We start from the raw sequence: 21,761 nt of genomic DNA on the forward strand, positions 1-21,761 counted from the left end.
TGGGAAGGCGTACACGTCGATGTTGTCCCACCGTTGCTGGAAAGCATCTTGCCAGAGTGCCTTGGGGTCCGGGACTGGTGAGCAGTACAGGGGCAGCTTGAAGTTTAAGGCTGTAGCGAACAAGTCCACCATCGGGGAACCCCACAAAGTCAGGACTTTGTTGGCTATCTGAGGATCCAAAGACCACTCGGTACTCACTATCTGCGAAGCCCTGCTCAGACTGTCGGCGAGCACATTCCTCTTGCCAGGAATGAAGCGAGCTGATAGTGTTATCGAGTGGGTTTCGGTCCACCTCAGAGTCTCTACTGCAAGATGGGATAGCTGTTGCGAAAAAGTGCCTCCCTGCTTGTTGATATAAGCCACTACCATGGTGTTGTCACTCATCACCACCACGGAGTGACCCGCCAGGAACCGTTGGAACTGTTGAAGGGCCAGAAAGACGGCCTTCAATTCTAGCAGGTTGATGTGTAGGCACTTTTCTGATTCTGACCAAAGGCCTGAGGCCCTCTGGTTCAGAACGTGCGCCCCCCACCCTTCTTTTGACGCGTCCGAAAAAAAGAGTCAATTCCGGGGGGAGGACGAGAAGACTCACTCCCTTTCGCAGGTTCTCGTCGGCCAGCCACCACTGCAAGTCCGTCTGTTCCAGAGACCATATTGGGATCAGAATATCCGGGGAATCGGATCCTTGATTCCACCGGGACTTGAGCCGCCATTGAAGGGATCTCATCCTGAGGCGGCTGTTTGGAACCAGACGGGCCAGGGAGGATAGGTGGCCTAAGAGACGCAACCACGATTGGGCGGGGAGTTCTTTTCGCCTGAGGAAAGGTTCCGCCACCCTCCTCAGCCTTGCTATCCGGTCGTCTGATGGAAAGGCTTTGTGGAGATTGGTGTCTATTAGCATGCCTAGATAAACCAGTCGTTGGGACGGCTGCAGAGAGGACTTCTCGAGGTTTACCACGATCCCCAGATCCTGGCAAAGATCTAGAAGCCTGTCTCGGTGTCGAAGAAGGGTCGACTCCGAGTCTGCTAGGATCAGCCAATCGTCTAGGTAACGAAGGAGACGAATGCCGTTCCTGTGCGCCCAAGTCGAAATCAGGGTGAACACTCTGGTGAACACCTGAGGAGCTGTGGAGAGACCGAAACACAGCACCTTGAACTGGTAGATCTTGTTGTCTAGGCAAAATCTCAGGTACTTCCTGGAAGACGGATGGATTGGGATCTGGAAGTACGCATCCTTTAGATCCAGTGTACACATGAAGTCTTGTGGTCTCACCGCAAGTCTGACCGTGTCTGCTGTCTCCATGCTGAACCGGGTTTGTTTGACAAACCTGTTCAGAGCCGAGAGATCGATGACGGGTCTCCAGCCTCCAGTAGCCTTCTTTACAAGAAAGAGTCGACTGAAGAAGCCTGGAGAGCCGTCCACGACCTCCTGGAGAGCACCCTTCTCGAACATGGTCTCGACTTCGGCCTGAACGGCCAGCCCCTTTGCCGATCCCATGGCATAGGAGCTCAACGACACTGGATTCGCTGTCAGGGGAGGTTGAGATGACGTGAACGGGACGCGATAACCTTGGCCGATCACTGAGACCGTCCAAGCATCGGCCCCTGGAGGACTTACCGCCCCTCTTGGCCTTGGCTGGAAAGGGCTGGGGCTTAGACACCACTTTCTTAGCTGCCGGTGCCTGTTTGGGAGCCTTACGAGGCTGTTGCTGCTGTTGTGGCGGGGCTGGAGGCTTATAGGGCCGAGTTATAAGGGCCCTGTGGAGGAGGGAGTCCGTGCTGGATTTCCTCCACCTCTCAGCCGTTCGCTCCAAGTCTTGAGGCTCAAACAGGCTCTCCCCCAGGAGGGAGGCATGTCGGAGCCTACACACATCTACGGCGGGGACCTTCGGATGGAATCTCTCGGACACAGCATCGCGACGCTTCAACACCGAGTTGGCCCACAGGGTGGTAACCTGGTGCGCCAAAAACTCGATGGAGCGGGTGCCCGAGAGCAAGAAGGTCTCTAGGGCCTTCCTATTGGTCTCCTTGGACAAGTCCTCCGATCGCAATAGGATGCCCAGAGATCCTAACCAGAAGTCCAGCCACGAAGTGGCCTGCATGGCACACTTAGCGACCTTCTCGTGGTTAAGGATCTCTGCCGCCGAGAACGACACCTGCCGGGCAGAGAATTTCTCCAAGGGAACTCCCTTCGCCAGCTCCTCCACAGAGTGATGGAGAGGAAGAGCGAGGTTGTGCTCACCCAGGATCTCGAAATACCTCCTCTGCTGAAGGCGAGGAGGAGGGATGAGTTTGTTCTCGGCAGTGGAACGACTGGAGGAGGCAAGAAGTGCGAGCTGAGCCTTGGTCCTAGCTCTGGCACTCTTCAGCCCCGAGACCAGGGCAGAGCTGCACTGGTCTTAGGGGCCTTCCGAACGTCAAACACTTCGTCCAGAATCGTGTCTTTGCCTTCACGGGGGGGATGACTGGATCCGTAAGCCTGTTAAGTAGCCTTATCAGGCTTAGGACCTGCCAGAAGGCATGTTCGGACTCTTGCTGTTCTCCTCCCTGCGGGCTGGCAACTAAGTCTCCTGCCCCAGGAATCTCTTCCTGGGGTGATACGTGGACATTCCCCTGGGTAGTCGTGGGTTCCTGACGAATCCTTGCAGAGGATTTAGGGATGGTCTTGGAATCCTTGGGTTCCCTCCTGGGAGGGATACAGAATCCCAACAACGAGGTTCGAGGGGCCCCTTCCTCACGAGACGTTCCTGCTGCTACCACCGGCTGCGGAATTCGCCGCGAACAATGGTCGCGCGAGGGCGAATGGTCGCGCGAAGGCGAATGGTCGCGCGGGCGAGCGGGCGCGCAGGCGAGCGGGCGCGCAGGCGAGCGGGCGCACAGGCGCGCGGGCGAGCGGTCGCGAGGGTGGGCAGGTAAATGAACGCGTCCGAGGCGACGAACGCAAGCGTTGGCGCGACGGCGAGGGAACGCGCAGCCGCGTAGGTGAGGAAGCTCGCTGGCGATGTAGATCCACGGGCGATCGATGACGAGCTGGTGAGTGCAGTCGCTCAAGTTGGCGATGGCACGATGTGGCATGTCGACGCACTGGCGTGCGATGGTGAGCAGCATGCGCGGGTGAATGACCGCGTAATGGCGAGCGATGGCGAGCAGCATGCGCAGGTGAATGATCGCGTGATGGGGTGCGATGGTGATCAGCATGCGCAGGAGGGCGATCGTGCAGGGGCGAGCGATGGCGAGCAGCATGCGCAGGAGGGCGATCGTGCAGGGGCGAGCAGCATGCGCAGGCGGGCGATCGCTCGATGGCGAGCTAGAAGCTGGCAAACCATGTTCCTTCAGGAGCGTTGGAGAACGTTGGCGCGCTAGCTGTCGCTGTTGAATAGGCGATACTAAGATCGCCTGTGCGCGCTGGCAAGCAGGTGAACGCTGGCAAGGAGGTAATCGCTGGCGCGTAGGTGATCGCTGGCGAGCTGGAGATCGCTGGCGAGCAGAAGGTCGACGCATGTCATGTGAAAGGATAGGTGGCGCGGTGCGTTCACGAGCAGGAACTGGGAGATCGCTGGCGCGTTGGCGAACATGTGTTTTTGACACACTCGCAGCACGATGTTGCGTAGCCACAGGACCAGGCAGATGGTGAGCAGGGAGCTCAGCAGGAACTAAAGGGTGGTCAGAGACCGCAGGGCGATGGTCCTCAAATGAGCGCTGACGCTCGGAAGAGAGCTGACGAGCAGGAGAGCGCTGGCGAGGCGGCCGAACATCAGGAGAGAGCCGACGAGCAGGTGAGCGTCGGAGAGCAGGAGAGTCTTGGCGAGCAGGAGATCGTCGACGAGCAGGAGAGCGCTGGCGAGTAGGAGAGCGCTTGTGCGCTGGCACTGCTCGCGTAAGGGAAGGATCCCTTAGCCCCGAAGGGACCGTTGCCCGTCGGGTGACGAGTTCTCCAGAAGGCGAAGATCTGGCAGGAGATGGTGAGCGGTCTGCAGAGAGGATCAAGGAAGCGGAGCTGTAGGTTGAGGCTGACGAGGAGAGTCCCCCCGGAGGATGAAGACCCAAAAAGACGCCTCTTAGTCCCCCTGTAAGGGGAAGGGAGGCCCTTGTGGCATAGCGGACGGTGAGCCTCGGGGAAGATCGTCGGGACCATCGGTCCTCCGAAGGGGAGTCTCCGTCAAAGCACTTCCCTCAGAAGGAAGCTGAGCAGCAGCCAAGACCGAAGGACTCACTTCCCCCTTCGAAGGATGTACGGGAGGAGGAGGAGAGCCTTTAGCACCATCACCCGCAACAGCACCTGCAGCGGATTGCCCAGCCACGTCGGAGGCCTCTGTCACCACGACGTCGACAATAGACAGAGGGTCTACCTCTGCTACCGCCGGCGACTGCTTAACAGCGGCCCCCAACGAGACAAGGTCAATAAGAGCGACCCGGGTGGGCAAGCCCTTAAGCCCCAGGGACGACCAAATCTGTAAAAGATCCTCACTGGATAAGGCATTATCAATAACCTTCCCTGGAGGAGGAGGGGGAACCGCCTCGCTATGGGAGGCGACGCCCTCTCCCCCCACCGAAGGTCGGGAAACAGAACAAGGACCTGCGCTCCCACTCGGCCGACTCTCCTTAGGAGGCGGACGAGGGGGAGCTTCGGAGGAGGTTTGGGCGGCGGAAGAAGAGTCCCGAGAACCTTCCTCCTTCAAGGCTAACCCCAGAGGAGAACGGTCTCTCTTGGACTTCTTTTTACGCCGACGGCCAAACCTCTCCCACTGGGAGGCAGACCACTCCTTGCACATGTTCTCCTGGTCACACCGTCGGCCCCAACATTGAGGGCAGAGGGTGTGCGGATCCGTATTCACGTCCGACATGAAAGTCCCACAAGGACGACCGGCAACTCCAGGGCATGTACGCATCGTAAATAATATAGAAGAAATAACTGAAGGTCAACTTCCAACCAACACACACGCTGAAAAGAAAAAGCAGAAAATTAAAGGCTATTACGCGGGCGATGAGCAGACACGTCTGATCACTGCCGAGCCAAAACTGAAGTGAAGCAAGTCACCGGTGTGTGGAGGGGGGAGGGGTAGCAAGCTACCCTTCCCCACCCCCCGCTAACTAGCGCGGGGGTAATTAACCCTCGTTAAAACTATTGGCTCGTCATTTCAGCTGCGCTAAAAGGTAAACCCTCTGTAAATAGCGTGGTTTGTATTTCGGTTACGGAACAAATCAGTTTTTTTGCAAGGACGTACCAGTACGACCATGGGGGTTAAAGGATGAGTTTTGTGAAACGTACCAGTACGTCCTTTGGGGGTAAAAGGGTTAAGATCCTCAACTTAGAACCATTCGGAGATATAACTCAAATCCAACTGAAATCATTAAATCCCAGATCTAGTATAATGGAATAAAAGAATATTATATAATTTAACCCTTTTACCCCCAAAGGACGTACCGGTACGTTTCACAAAACTCATCCCTTTACCCCCATGGACGTACCGGTACGTCCTTGCAAAAAACTGCTATTTACAATTTTTTTTTTTCTTAATTTTTTGAGAAATTTCAGGCATTTTCCAAGAGAATGAGACCAACCTGACCTCTCTATGACAAAAATTAAGGCTGTTAGAGCAATTTGAAAAATAATATACCTGTATTTCAAAATGTGCTTGAATAAAAAATAACCCCTGGGGGTTAAGGGTTGGAAAGTTCCAAATAGCCTGGGGGTAAAAGGGTTAATATAGTCAGCAAAATGATATTTGCGATAACCTGATATTCAATTCGCGTAAAACGGGACTATTCGTTGAATTTTGCAGCTGGAAATCATAGGCATGAGAAACAGGCTAGGCCTACCCTAAGCCAAAATTTAATAAAATTATATCTACAATTATATCTGTAAACAGTGTTATTCAACAGTCGTGCCTTTGCACTTTATGCCAGTCAAGTGTAACGTAACATGAGAACGTCGAGATGGATGTGAGGGGTGACAAGAAGAGATAAGATACAGAATGAGGTAATTAGGGGTACCACAGGAGTTAGAAAACTATCAGATGAGATCCAAGAAAGTAGACTGAGATGGTATGGTCATGTCATGAGAAGAGATGAACAGTCTATGGGGAGGAGAGTAATGGAAATGGAGGTACAGGGAACGAGAAGGAGAGGGAGACCAAAGTGAAGGTGGATGGACTGTATCAAGGACGACCTTCGATCAAAGGGGTTAACCGGTGATGGGGTGTGGAACAGAGGTAGATGGAGAAAGCTGGCCAGAAACATTGACCCCACATAGAAGTGGGAAAAGATGAAGACAAAGAAGAAGAAGATATCTACAAGCAATTTGACATACAACCGGCTTCTTAAAACCCATTAAATTTGTAAGCCAAGAACCTGTATGGACAATTCTGACTCGTCCCATCTCAACAATTGTAATCAACGAGTCAACGCGCAGAGATATCTCTCGGGCGTTACGTACCTGGAAGAAGGACTCGCAGGAGATGCGGAACGTCTTGCCGAGGACCGTCTCGGTGATGTACTCCTCCCCCCACAGATGCTCAAACTCGATATCTTCCGGACCCGGTTCTCTGAGATCAGAATAAAACGTTTTTTAAAATATCTTATATTAATTGTTCATTACTTCTTATAGTCTATTTTTTTCCTTATTTGCTTTCCTCACTGGGCTATTTTTCCCTGATGGAGCCTTTTCTTTTTAAAATGTCTTATTATAATTGTTCATTACTTTTCATATAGTCTATTTTTTTTTCCTTATTTCCTTCCCTCGCTGGGCTATTTTCCCCTGTTGGAGCCCTTGGGCTTATAGCATCTTGCTTTTCCAACTAGGGTTGTAGCTTAAAATGTCATATTCTAATTTTTCATTACTTTTTATATGGTCTATTTATTTCCTTATTTCCTTCTCTCACTGGGCTATTTTTCCCTGTTGGAGCCCTTGGGCTTATAGCATCTTGCTTTTCCAACTAGGGTTGTAGCTTAGCTAGTAATAATAATAATAATAATAATAATAATAATAATAATAATAATAATAATAACACCTACACTCCAATAACTTGACTTTACAATAATTTCTCCTCATTTGACCAATACCGAGTCTGAGACATCACGACAAAATTGTAAAATTTTAAATAGAGATATTTATATTTTGGCGATATAAGTTTATAGAACATTTCATCAGACTCTAGGAATTTTGGTTATCAAGATTTAAAACTTTTTTGAGATCATTTTATACAGATTTAAATTTCTATTTACCATAGCCTTTTATATAAAAATCTTATTTATCCTATATTCTATATAATAATCTTATATTTCAGCAAGTTTTTATATAAAAATCTATATTCATCCCATACTTTATATATATTTGCTTTATATTTTATTAGTTTTAATATAAGTACTTTTACCTCTAGAATTTAATCAAGCCAGCTCTGTCAGAGTCGAGCTTGACTCATGTAAGCTGGTTAAGGTCTTCCCTTTTAATAATAATAATCTAATAAACAAATGATGAATTTTGACTTTCACAAAACAAGAATTGTTTTCAATCAAAGTAATGATATTCTAAATCAATTGAACAATTTCAACTCATTATTTCATGGTTATAAATCATGAATTACTTATACCCAAATGACTGGAACTTCTCTAAACTCATTTAATTTTAATAAACTGTTGACTTACTTCTGCCCAAACGCCTGGAAGAAGATGGAGGTCACGCCGGCCGACGTGCCGACCTCGTCCTTGAAGTCATCTATGATGTCTTGCTTTAGGTCGCCGATGTCTTCCTCTGAGAAATCTTGCGGATGGATCTACGGACGTAGAAGAAATCCTTGAGAGAGAATAATGATATATATATCATACATATACCAAGGCACTTCCCCCAATTTTGGGGGGTAGCCGACATCAAACAAATGAAAAATTAGAGGACCTTTCCTCTCTACGCTCCTCTCAGCCTGACGAGGGACTCGACCGAGTTCGGCTGGTACTGCTAGGGTGACACAGCCCACCCTTCCCCGTTATCCACCACAGATGAAGCTTCATAACGCTGAATCACCTACTGCTGCTACCTCCACGGTCATCTAAGGCACCAGAGTAAGCAGCAGGGCCTACCGGAACTGCGTCACAATCGCTCACCATTCATTCCTATTTCTAGCACGCTCTCTTGCCTCTCTCACATCTATCATCCTATCACCCAGAGCTTTCTTCACTCCATTCATCCACCCAAACCTTGGCCTTCCTCTTGGCAAGGAAAATTATATCAATGAACAGAGAAAGAATGAGATAGATTATTTATTACTTCACCTACGGCTAAATATGAAATATTGCAATGCAAAAATACCCAAAAATTTCTCAGACAGAGTAGAGAACTTTTGACTTTAATATAATTCAGAAGTATGGATATATGGAACCTTCTCTGGGGTCAGGGCCTGGGAGGCCAATTGAGGAGTAAAGTATACTACGAAGTTAAAGTTTAATGAGGTTGAATGAGAACTGCAGTAATAAGAAGGGAACAGATGTTGAGACTTATAAAATGTAGAGTTGCAAGAGGATGAAGGACCCTGTTAAGTTGAAAGACAATGGACCAGGTTAGGCGCAAACACAATAAACCAAGTTAGGTGCAGAGACAATGCACCAGGTTAGGTGCAAAGACAATACACCAGGTTAGGAGCAAAGACAATACACAGATTTATAGAGGTCACTACTGTCCCCTTACAGCGACGAACTTCAATAAAGTACTTTGAGATTTCCCTTTTTCCAGTGGTTTACCCCAAGATTATTCCTGACCCAGATCACTTAGTCAAAAGGGGTCAGGATTGCTTTAATACAAACGGACCCAAACTCCACTGCAAGTTTTAAACCTATCCTCTCCGGCTTTAAAACCGATACTCTTCTATACTGACCATGACGTCCTGACGGTGAGCTGTCTCCACACTCCTTCGTGGGACAGGGGATCGAACGGTTTGTGCTCCGAGCTGCGAATGTAATCCTGGAATACCTGTTGGAAAATAAAAAGTGGTAAACATCAGTTTGAAAACAAGTAGCTTCTTACCACTAGGATCTTAAATAAAATGGAGATCGCATAGAAAAACACTGGTCAGTTTTTTATGGGCTTAGAGAAATCATTAAATTTACAGGTAAAGTAATCTTTTGGCTATTGCGAGCATCAAGACCCAAGCCCCCACTGCGATGGTTGACAACCGCTAAGTAGATAAATAAACCTGTATTCTTTTTTTAAATTGCTGTAATTTGCCCGTAGCTATAACCCCTCGTGAATAACGATAACCGACAACCACAGACACATTTATGGATCTATTATTTCCATGTTGTTTATACTCTACAATTCACGATTCAGTTTTCTTACTATTTTTACTTACCACACCAAAATTTACTAGTTTCCTTATATAATTTTTTTATAATGGACTTAAAATTGATAACTTTCAACTGTTATATATCATGAATATAATTATATAATTGCATGTAGTTAATACCAATATATATACTGCATATATGTATATAATCTTTTTTTAACTTACACATCAGAAACTTGGAGCCTTACCTAAGCTAGTTATAACTCAAAGAACTATGGAAAGAATAATGATGGGAATAACATAAAGAGAAAGAAAGAGCACAACATGGTTACGAGAGCAAACTAAAGTAGAGGGTATTCTAACAAGAAAAAGAAATGGACACGGGCAGGACATTTTAAGAGAATGACATATAATAGATGGACATTAAGAATAACAGAATGGGTCTCAAAAGATTGCAAAAGAAGCAGGAGAATTTGATATAAAAATATTTCGCAGACAAAAGCAAATGTGCATCTTAGAACACATGCGAATATCAACTATTGCAAATGTAAATGAAAACATTCGAACCATCTCTACTCAGCACCACCGAGTCTCAAGACTCAAAACATCCAACGTACCTCGGCGACTTTCTTCATAGTATTTGGAATGTGGACTAGATGACCTACTGGTCCGACAGCCAGGCTCCCGGCCTTCTAACTGGAAACTTGGAATCCGACAGTCGGCAAATCGTCTTTGGAGTTGATGCCTAGAAGGTGACATCGAAAAAATTAATAAAGCTGGAAATTGTTCTTAGTTGGGAAAGCAAATTCCCATATCTTCAAGGGAAAAAGGAGAGGTAATAATTAAATAATAAGTAAATAATAATAACAAAACAAGATCTGAATGCAAAGGGTAATGAGAACTATGAAAAATTTTATACAAGCATAAAGAACTAACTGAACAACAGTGTCAAGAGATTAATATCTATATCAGGAATAAGAAGTTCAATAGACCTTAAATTCCTGTCCAACAAATTAAGATGAGAATCAGCAGTTGAAGACCAGACAGGATTACAATACTCAAAACAAGGTAGAATGAAAGAATTAAAACACTTCTTCAGAATAGATTGATCACCGAAAATCTTGAAAGACTTTCTCAATAAGCCTATTTTTTGTGCAATTGAAGAAGACACAGTCCTTGGTTTAAAGTCTAAATTCTTTAGTCCCATCCTAGTTTCTGTAATTGTACAGAAATTCAAGGAGTGTCGAAGTACTATACAGTCATTTTATTTTATCAAATTGGGACAATCTCTTGAACCATTCTGTGATAATTAACAAACATGGACCGAACCACTTCTTGCTGAGAGAATAGTCTACACTTGAACAGGTGTAAATAAGAAAACAAGTTTTCGGTGTAAATAAGAAAACTAGTTTCCGGTGTAAATACGAAAACAAGTTTCCGGTGTAAATAAGAAAACAAGTTCCTGGTGTAAATAAGAAAACAAATTTATGGTTTAACACATTATCTAATAAACAAACCGACAGAGTACGTTAAGTCCAGAAAGCTTGGGACTCGTAGATTTCGGTGGTCACTGAGCTTCTCAATGGCAACATATAAACAAACAAATTACACATATGGGAATACTTATGATTTACCCATCACAGAGATTTAATAAACTTTTAACGGTGTCATTTCAAAGCTTAATATCTTTACTTCATTAATCTAAAGTAAAAAAACAGTATATTAAAATAGCGGCACGTAATAATAAGCCACATATGCATCTTCAGTTTTTCAGTTAGATTTTTCCAATTAAAAATTGAATTTCAAAAATAAAATCTATTTCTACATTCGCCTGTAGCTCATATTACTTCTTCTCTAGAGGCTTGGTTTAAATTGACATTTACCATAAAATCTTCAAACAATTTAAATATTTCCATTTTCTTTCCTTCAATTATTAAAATAGTACAAACTTTCAACCAGTGATTTATGTGATGAATAAGCCCAAAGGCTTAAAGTGAAAAATAGCCCAGTGAGGAAAGTAAATAAACTACAACAGAAGTAGTGAACAATTAAAATAAAACTATAAAAACTGTACTGTAACAACATTAAAATAGATCTTTCATATATAAACTAAAAAAAAAACTTCCCTGAGCTTAAAATCAAGAACAGTGGCCCGCCATTAACTAACAGGAAAGCAACGAGTAACAGTATCGAGACAGCTACGAGAACCGATCACTTCCCACTGTAGAGGATTCGCCCATCCCGATATTACAGTCACGCATTGAGACGAGTCTAATATTGCCTCTCTTATTAATCTACTGTACTTGAAAATAGTTGGACAAAACCCTTTCTGGGAAGCTCGATACTTGTTCACCACTCCACTGGTATCATCGCCTCTCCTCATGTATGTGCCAACTTACTCTCGGCTCATCAGATAGGAGAAGTCTTTTACATCTTCCAAAAATGACGACTACAAACGGGTGCGAGTTTCTGAAGCTTAAACTAAAAACTTTTGGATCAATAAAGGGAAACACTTCATGAATGATCCCCAGGAGATAGTTTACATAGCAGATAGAGCAAGGTGTTTCGCAATACGATGCTAATTTCTTTGAACAGTCTTAGATATGCGTCAGGTTTCCGGTCAGCCACTTAAGTTAATGGGTCTATGAAGAAAACAAACAAGGCTGTACTTGCAAAACTATTGAAATGCCGTGGGTCATCTACTGAAAAAAAAAGGACCTTGAACCCAGTGAGATGTTAAGAGACGCAATGGCATTACACTAATTTCGAAACTAAATAATGAAAATCTCACATTCGAAGGCGTCCGATTAATTTCACTGATGTTTCACTAAAGAAAAGCAGCATGAAAATTGATTTGGTCTTCGATGTGTACAAGGAAAAGTTAAGTGAACATGCTGTGAGTCTCAATAGTGGTTATCTTATAACATGATCTTTAGAGAATCAACATCAAATTACATGGTCAGTCTTCAAAAACTCCTATATCTTTCTCAGATTAATCAGTGTCTGTGTAAGCTAAAGAAAAAGTTGTCCCAATAGAGAATCAACATCAAACTGCATGGCCACTCCTCAAAGAATCCTACAATGTCTTGCCCAACCTAGCAATTCACAATCATTTCACCTTTCCTATTAGTACACCTTTCAATATCATGGTGTCAAACTAATCCAAAGACCTAATAGCAACGCATCCCTCAGTATAACAATGGCGTGATATATCTCAACTTTTCTTGTCATAAAACATAACAACAAATCTTCTCATTTTCTCTCATCAGTAAAAATATGTGGAATGATCTTCCTAATCAGGATGTTGAATTAGTGGAACCACAATTGCAAAGAATGTATCTACTTATTTATGTCGAATAGACTGACCAGGCTCTCTTTATACTTTATACACTACAGATCTATTTTTATAAGTTACCGATCTCAAAACCTCTTAATTATTCATTACTTCTCTTCGAGTCTATTCATATATGTATTTACTTTCCTCACTGGGTGCTTTTACAACGTTGGAACCCTTTGGATTAAATCATCCTGCTTTTCCAACTAGGGTTGTAGCTTAGCTGGTAATAAAAACATGAATAAACTTTGAAAGAAAACAGACTTTGCATCCATTACCTAACATATCACTTAAGTAAATCTCTACACCATCAAATTGTTAAGGACTCAATAACTTCGAGAAAAGCCAACATTACCTGATCTTCGTACGTGAAGTGAGCGAACGGCGTCACGCTCTTCACCACCCGTTCGTTAATTGGGGTTTTTTGGCGTCCAGGTCTACTCCCTCCAGGAGCTTGGAGTCAGCGGCTCGTTTGGCCTGAACCGGGTCTTCCACGGGTTTTGCGATCTGGAAGAAAAAACTTAATAAATCATTTATATAAATGATTTCAATTGAAATCTCCATGTACTTTTTTTTTTATTTCTAAACGTATTGGATTAAATATCTATGATAGATGAATTAATTACTATTTTAGCAAGACGTAAATTACGACAGTAAAGAATCAAGAATATATACAATAAATACAGGAGACCTGTAAGAACTTTAATACCATAACAAGAATATGTACTGTACAACAAATAAGGGAAACCTGTAAGATTCCTATACTATACAGCACCAGCATTAAGATCAAAACGAGTCTGAAGGATACTCCAAAATCAAACCATTGTTCTCTAGTCTTGGGTAGTGCCACAGCCTTTGTACCGTGGTCTTCCACTGTCTTGGATTAGAGTTCTCTTGCTTGAGGGTACACCCGGGCATGCTATTCTATCCTATTTCTTTTCCTCTTTTGTTAAAGTTTGTATAGTTTATATAAGGGATATTTATTTTAATGTTGTTACTCTTCTTAAGATATTTTATTTTTCTTTGTTTCCTTTCCTCATGGAGATATTTTCCCTGTTGGAGCCCCTGGGCTTATAGCATTCTGCTTTTCCAACTAGGGTTGTACCTTAGAGAGTAATAACAATAATAACAATAATAATTGTACAATTAGGAAGCACATTTCACAAATTGGTTACAGCATTGGGAATGAATTCCAAAATACTCTACGGTTTTAACCATTCCTCAAAATAAATAAAGCTAGAACCACCAACAACATGAAAGCCCCTTCGGCCACATAGCAATGCGCATTGCCTGCATAGACAGTGAGTAAATTGTAGCATTCCTATATGAACATATAAATAAAAAATGATCAGCTGAGTCTTCACATACACATCCACATATTACAGTGATATACATAAACATTGTTATTACCAGCGAGGTTATATTTTCACCTGGATTTACCCGACTACTTTTTACGCGTATCTGTGTGTGGGATTACGTTAAATTTCGTGCTGGATTTTCATCAAATTGCAACAACGGATTGACATTATGCCCCAGAAGAACCCCTTACAATTTTTAGGTGATCCAGATGAAGACCATAATTCTGGTTAACCCTTTTACCCCCAAAAGGACGTACTGGTACGTTTCACAAAACCCATCCCTTTACCCCCATGGACGTACCGGTACGTTCTTGCAAAAACTGCTATTTACATTTTTTTTATTTCGCATGTTTTTGATAATTTTTTGAGAGACTTCAGGCATTTTCCAAGAGAATGAGACCAACCTGACCTCTCCATGATGAAAATTAAGGCTGTTGGAGTAATTAAAAAAAAATATACTGCAAAATGTACTTGAAAAAAAATAGCCCCTGGGGGTTAAGGGTTGGAAAGTTCCAAATAGCCTGTGGGCAAAAGGGTTAATATTGTTATTATGTAATAGATTTATTCACGGCCAACATACAAAAGAGGAAACCTTGGACCGAAGACTTATTATCATGCAGTAATGTATATACACTCACAACCAACACGAAAAGACGAAATCCTGGTCCGTAGACTTGAGTACAGTAAAGCGTTGACAATCTTCATTGCCAGAGGTCTGAAATCTACGATTACTGTACTCTTTCTACTTATTATAAGACTCACCGAACACGAGAGGACGCATTTCTTCCACTTGAACTCGTCCAGCACAGTCAGAGCCTTGGTCCTGGACTTCTCGTCGCGGAAAGTCACGTAGGCCCAGTCTTTGTTGGAGCCGGCCGGCTTGATCTTGTGCGCCTTGAGCTGCAAGGTCTCGTTCAGAAGTTTCTTCTGTTGCTGGAAAGATAAAACGATTGTTAGCATTGTTTGAGAGCAAAAAGTCTAATTATAGTCGAGTACTGTTTGCAGGCAAAGGTCAAACTATAGTTTAATACTGTTTGCAAGCAAAGGTCAAATCATAGTCCAGTACTGCTTGCAAGAAAAGGTCAAGTTATGGTCCAATACTGTTTGCAAGCAAAGGTCAAGTTATGGTCCAATACTGTTTGCAAGCAAAGGTCAAGTTATAGTCCAGTACTGTTTGCAAGAAAAGGTCAAGTTATGGTCCAATACTGTTTGCAAGAAAAGGTCAAGTTATGGTCCAATACTGTTTGCAAGAAAAGGTCAAATTATAGTCCAGTACTGTTTGCAAGCAAAAGTCCTGTTATAGTCATTGGGGGTTAAGTTTTCTGCTATTCCTCAACTGTTTATATAAGTCACCTTATTAAGTGGTATGAATATCAGAGTCCTGTCCTTAAAAAAACGGCATTAGCCGACTGACCCGCTCAAAGGACGATAGTTGGCACGCGTAAAGGAAGGAACGACCACCAATTCATCATCTGCTTTTGTCTATTTATTAGTTAAAACAAGTTAGTTAACTACTCACCCCCATCGCATAATATCGAGGCAGCCCCCTAAAGTTCTATCTTAAAATCCTCGGAGGTGAACTCCGTGTCTCGCTTCGTCTGCGGCGTTTCCCTGGTCTCCACAGACGCTTCCCTTCCAGTGGAGCCGTTCGTGTCATCTTCCTGTATCTCATCGATGTCGCTGTCCGTCTTGAGGATCAGCTCGTCCTCGGCCTTGCCGGTGCCGTTTTCCTCGTCGTAGTCGTCCTCCGCCTCATCCTCCTCGCTGTTCAGGTGATCCTCGAGCTCAATCATGTCTTGGTCATCGGCCAAGTTTTCTGAAAGACAAAGTTGAGCTTAGTAAAACAAATACTGTACATCTGATAGACATAATTATTCTTAAGAGAAAAGTTACTATAGCTAAGAACTAATATATACTCATCCCTTTGAATTTTTATTATATGCAGGAAGTTTCACGAATTCCTTAAGAAATCACTCTCAGTACGGCAGTCGGATATTTGCAAGCTCTCATACCAGTGGAGTGCTTGTCTCGTCAACATCACTTCAAGTACGGTACATGGACTGAGCTAATTTTAATATAAACAACTTTCAAAATGTTATTTTTATTAGTAAAATAAATTTTTGAATATACTTACCCGATAATCATGTAGCTGTCAACTCCGTTGTCCGACAGAAATCTAAGGAGGGATACGCCAGCTATCACAATACTAGAAGGGGGTGTACTAACAGCGCCACCTGTGGCCAGGTACTCAAGTACTTCTTGTTGACACCTCCTCAATTATTCCTCGATCCCACTGGTTCTTTATGGGGAGGAAGGGAGGGTCAATTAAATCATGATTATCGGGTAAGTATATTCAAAAATTTATTTTACTAATAAAAATAACATTTTTCAATATTAAACTTACCCGATAATCATGTAGCTGATTCGCACCCAGGGGGGTGGGTGAAAACCAGTGAACAAGATTAAAGGATAGCCAAGTATCCCCAAATTTCATATAACAGTTATCTCTAATAACAAATGAAATAATAAGTACCTGGTAAGGAAGTCGAATTGAACCGTTACTCTGCCTCTTTTTTAAGTTCGTCTTCCTTACTGAGCGCAGCGTTCCTCTTGGAGGCTGAATCAACCCAAGGTGCTAAAGTATATAGGGTTGCAACCCCTACTAAAGGACCTCTACACAACCTTTAACCTAGGCGCTTCTCAAGAATGAATTGACCACCCGCCAAATCAAAAGGATGCGGAAGGCTTCTTAGCCTACCGTAACAACCATAAAAACAACAAAAAGAATTCAAGAGAAAAGTTAAAAAGGTTATGGGATTAAGGGAATGTAGTGGCTGAGCCCTCACCTACTACTGCACTCGCTGCTACGAATGGTCCCAGGGTGTAGCAGTTCTCGTAAAGAGACTGGACATCTTTCAGATAAAATGATGCAAACACTGACTTGCTCCTCCAATAGGTTGCATCCATTACACTCTGCAGAGAACGGTTTTTATTAAAGGCCATCGAAGTAGCTACGGCTCTTACTTCGTGAGTCCTTACCTTCAGCAATGCAAGGTCTTCCTCCTTTAAGTGAGAATGTGCTTCTCTGATCAGAAGCCTTATATAATACGAAAGCCCATTCTTGGACATGGGTCTCGAGGGTTTCCTGATGGCACACCATAAGGCTTCTGACTGTCCTCGGAGAGGTTTAGACCTCTTGAGATAATATTTGAGAGCTCTGACAGGGCAAAGAACTCTCTCAAGTTCGTTACCTACCATGTTGGCAAGGCTAGGTATCTCGAACGATCTAGGCCAAGGACGTGAAGGAAGTTCGTTCTTTGCTAGGAATCCAAGCTGGAAAGAACATGTAGCAGACTCGGTCGTGAAACCAATGTTCTTGCTGAAGGCATGAACCTCACTGACTCTCTTAGCTGTTGCCAGGCAAACGAGAAAAAGAGTCTTGAGGGTAAGGTCCTTGAATGAAGCTGACTGGAGAGGTTCGAACCTAGATGTCATAAGGAACCTTAAGACTACGTCTAAATTCCAGCCTGGGGTGGAAAGACGACGATCTTTAGACGTCTCAAAAGACTTAAGAATGTCTTGAAGGTCCTTGTTGGAAGAGAGGTCCAAACCTCTATGGCGGAGAACTGAGGCCAACATACTCCTATATCCCTTAATCGTAGGAGCTGAAAGGGATCTCTCATTCCTAAGATGAAGCAGGAAGTCAGCTATTTGGGTCACAGAGGTATTGGTAGAGGATATTGAATTGGCTCTACACCAGCTTCGGAAGACCTCCCACTTAGACTGGTAGACCCTACGAGTGGAAACCCTTCTTGCTCTGGCAATAGCCCTGGCTGCCTCCTTCGAAAAGCCTCGAGCTCTAGCGAATCTTTCGACAGTCTGAAGGCAGTCAGTTGAAGAGCGTGGAGGTTTGGATGTAACCTGTCTACGTGAGGTTGACGTAGAAGGTCCACTCTTAGAGGTAGAGTCCTGGGGAAGTCTACTAGCCATTGTAGTACCTCTGTGAACCATTCTCTTGCAGGCCAAAGGGGAGCAACCAGCGTCAGCCGTGTCCCTTCGTGCGAGACGAATTTCTGCAGAACCTTGTTGATTATCTTGAACGGAGGGAATGCGTACAGGTCGAGATGGGACCAGTTCAGTAGAAAGGCATCCACATGAACTGCTGCAGGGTCTGGAACAGGAGAACAAAACAGAGGAAGTCTCTTGGTCATGGAGGTGGCAAACAGATCTATGGTAGGTTGACCCCACAAGGTCCAAAGTCTGTTGCACACACTCTTGTGGAGGGTCCATTCCGTGGGAATGACCTGATTCCTTCTGCTCAGACGATCTGCTGACACGTTCATATTGCCCTGGATGAACCTCGTGACTAGAGAGAGGTTTAGACTTCTTGACCAAATGAGGAGGTCCCTTGCGATCTCGTAAAGGCTCCTCGAATGGGTCCCCCCTTGCTTGGAGATGTAAGCCAAGGCTGTGGTGTTGTCCGAGTTCACCTCCACCACTTTGCCTAGCAGGAGGGACTTGAAGTTCAACAGGGCTAGATGAACTGCCAGCAGTTCCTTGCAGTTGATGTGGAGAGATCGTTGTTCCTCGTTCCACATTCCGGAGCATTCCTTTCCGTCCAAGGTTGCACCCCAGCCCGAGTCCGATGCATCTGAGAAGAGATGAAGATTGGGGGTCTGAATGGCCAAGGATAGACCCTCTCTGAGAAGGAGGTTGTGCTTCCACCACAGGAGAGTGGTCTTCATCTCTTGGTTGATAGGGATAGAGATTGCTTCCAGGGTAGAACTCTTGTCCCAATGAGCTGCAAGGTGGAATTGAAGAGGGCGGAGGTGGAGTCTGCCCAGCTCGACAAACAGGGCTAGGGACGAGAGAGTCCCTGTGAGACTCATCCACTGTCTCACTGAGCAACTGTTCCTCTTCAGCATGCTCATGATGCACTCTAGGGCTTGGCTTATCCTGGGGGCCGATGGAAAAGCCCGAAAACTCTGACTCTGAATTTCCATTCCCAGATACACGATGGATTGTGAGGGAATGAGTTGAGATTTTTCCAAATTGACTAATAGACCCAGGTCTCTGATAAGGTCTAAAGTCCAATGAAGATTCTCCAGACAACGACGACTCGAGGAGGCTCTCAACAGCCAGTCGTCTAGGTAGAGGGAGGCTCTGATGTTTGACAAGTGAAGGAATTTGGCTACATTCCTCATCAGAAGGGTAAAGACCATAGGAGCTGTGCTTAGGCCAAAACACAGGGCTTGGAATTGGTAGACGACCTTTCCGAAAACGAATCTTAGGAAAGGTTGGGAGTCTGGATGAATCGGAACGTGAAAATAAGCATCTTTCAAGTCCAATGAGACCATCCAGTCCTCCTGTCTGACCGCTGCTAAGACCGACTTGGTCGTCTCCATCGTGAACGTCAGCTTGGTGACATACTCGTTGAGAGCGCTGACGTCCAGCACAGGTCTCCAACCTCCTGTCTTCTTGGCCACAAGAAAGAGGCGGTTGTAGAAGCCCGGGGATTGATGGTCCCGGACTACAACCACAGCCTTCTTCTGCACAAGAAGCGACACCTCCTGGTGCAAAGCTAGCCTCTTGTCCTCCTCTTTGTAGTTGGGAGAGAGGTTGATGGGCGAAGTGGTCAGAGGTGGTTGAAGGAAGAATGGAATCCTGTAACCGAACCTCAGCCAACTGACAGACTGTGCGTCTGCACCTCTCATCTCCCAAGCTCGCCAGAAGGTCTTGAGTCTGGCTCCTACTGTCGTCTGGAGAATCGGAGAGTCAGTGTTTTCCTTTGGATGGCTTGGATCCTTTCCTGGACTTGCCTCTGTAAGAGTCTGGACGGGAGCTTCCTCGGCTGGGGGCTCTACCACGAAAGGGCGGTATGAATCTAGTCGCAGGGGTATCAGCCACTGGGGAGCGGTAAGTCTTAGGGGCTGAGGTGGAAGCCTTAGACTTACGAGCCGAAGAAGCTACAAGATCGTGCGTGTCCTTCTGTATCAAAGCAGCCGACAAATCTTTAATGAGCTCTTCGGGAAAAATGAACTTCGAAAGAGGAGCAAACAGAAGTTGTGAACGTTGGCAAGGGGTAATGCTGGCGGAAAGGAAAGAACACAGCTGTTCTCTTTTCTTCAAAACCCCTGAGACAAACAAGGACGCTAGCTCGCCCGATCCATCTCTGATGGCCTTATCCATACATGACATTAACAGCATGGCAGAATCTTTGTCCGTCTGGGAGGTTTTCTTGCTGAGGGCCCCCAGGCACCAGTCGAGAAAATTAAACATTTCAAAAGCTCTAAACACTCCTTTAAGCAAGTGATCCAAGTCCGAGAAGGTCCAACACACTTTTGAGCGTCTCATAGCAGATCTTCGAGGCGAGTCTACCAGACTTGAGAAGTCAGCCTGGGCAGAGGCAGGTATTCCCAAGCCTGGTGCTTCCCCTGTGGCATACCAAACGCTCGCTTTCGAAGTGAGCTTCGTTGGAGGGAACATGAAGGAAGTCTTGCCAAGAAGTTGCTTAGACTGCAGCCATTCCCCTAAGATCCTAAAAGCCCTCTTGGAGGATCTAGCTAGGACAAGCTTGGTATAGGAAGACTGAGCTTGTTGCACTCCCAGCGAAAACTCAGATGGTGGAGAGCGGGGTATAGCTGAGACAAAATGGTCTGGATAAACCTCCCTGAGAAGAGCCAAGACCTTGCGAAAATCAAGAGACTGTGGAGAGGGTTTGGATTCGTCCACGTCCGAAGAGGGATCAAGGTGTGCTTCCTCATCATCCGAAATCTCAACCCCAGAATGAGGCGACGGGATCGGATACGAATGCTGAACCGCAGAGTCAGAACGAGCAGGAACAACAGAGGTGGAAGGAGGAGGTGCAGCAAGTTCCTGTTCCTGTGGTAAGAGTGGAGCGTGAAGAGATCGAGGCTGTGCAGAACAAGGTAAAGTTCCCGCAAGCAGAGATGTCTGAGGTGCAGGATCAGGGTGCACGGGTAGAGCTCGGTGCAGCAGCTGAGCAGACTGACTCACAGGTGGAAGAGGTTGTTGTACCTCCACCGAGAGTTGCACCGCCGGTGGAGCAGCCAGGGGAGGAGGAGGAAGAGTGGAGTAATCCTCCTGATCCCAAACTGAAGGTTGCCTTAAAGAAGGCTGATGCTGAACAACACCGGGAACAGTGAACACAGAAACTGGTTCAACATCGTACGCCTGGCAGATGGAGCTGCGACTGGGTGCAGCGAGTGCAGGCGGGTGCAGCACAGGCTGAACCGGTGCAGGAGGTTGGTGCACCACCGGTGCAGGCGGGTGCAGCAAAGGCTGAACGGGTGCAGGAGGTTGGTGCACCACCGGTGCAGGCGGGTGCAGCACAGGCTGAACGGGTGCAGGAGGTTGGTGCACCACCGGTGCAGGCGGGTGCAGCACAGGCTGAACGGGTGCAGGAGATTGGTGCACCACAGGTGCAGGAGGTGCAGCACTCTCAGCACAACACTCACGCATCAGGTCCGAAAGCTGAGCTTGCATGGACTGAAGCATAGACCACTTGGGATCAGCAGAGACAGTAGCAGACTGAGGTAAAGCCATAACAGTGGTTGCACCACCGGTGCAGCTCTGTTGTACCTTACTCCTCTTGGGCGGAGTACAATCGCTAGAAGACTGAGGCGAGTCAGAGCTGAGCCAACGACTGCAACCTGGCTGAGCACTCGAGGGTTGGACTCTGCGTTTAAGCGGTCTAGAGACCTGAGACCAACGTTTCTTCCCCGAGAGAAGATCAGCGGACGAGCGGAAGACGGGCTCAATCGTCTGCAAGTGGGA

The 21,761-nt window shown here is 45.5% G+C and overlaps 1 protein-coding gene across 1 annotated transcript in view; it reads right to left on the reverse strand.

The window, feature by feature from the left end:
- Positions 1-21,761, reverse strand: part of LOC137636984 (tRNA (uracil-5-)-methyltransferase homolog A-like) — a 35,190-nt gene that overhangs the window by 2,883 nt on the left and 10,546 nt on the right. The window contains exons 2-8 of the mRNA XM_068369309.1: positions 15,484-15,780; positions 14,727-14,897; positions 12,962-13,113; positions 9,890-10,017; positions 8,865-8,959; positions 7,645-7,772; positions 6,437-6,545 (exon numbers count right to left, since the gene is read on the reverse strand). Coding sequence (XP_068225410.1) covers positions 6,437-6,545; positions 7,645-7,772; positions 8,865-8,867 — 240 coding nt within the window. The 5' untranslated portion in view covers positions 8,868-8,959; positions 9,890-10,017; positions 12,962-13,113; positions 14,727-14,897; positions 15,484-15,780. The remainder of the gene's footprint in view (positions 1-6,436; positions 6,546-7,644; positions 7,773-8,864; positions 8,960-9,889; positions 10,018-12,961; positions 13,114-14,726; positions 14,898-15,483; positions 15,781-21,761) is intronic.

This window comes from Palaemon carinicauda, unplaced genomic scaffold, assembly GCF_036898095.1.
Source record: "Palaemon carinicauda isolate YSFRI2023 unplaced genomic scaffold, ASM3689809v2 scaffold479, whole genome shotgun sequence".
Classification (NCBI taxonomy): domain Eukaryota; kingdom Metazoa; phylum Arthropoda; class Malacostraca; order Decapoda; family Palaemonidae; genus Palaemon; species Palaemon carinicauda.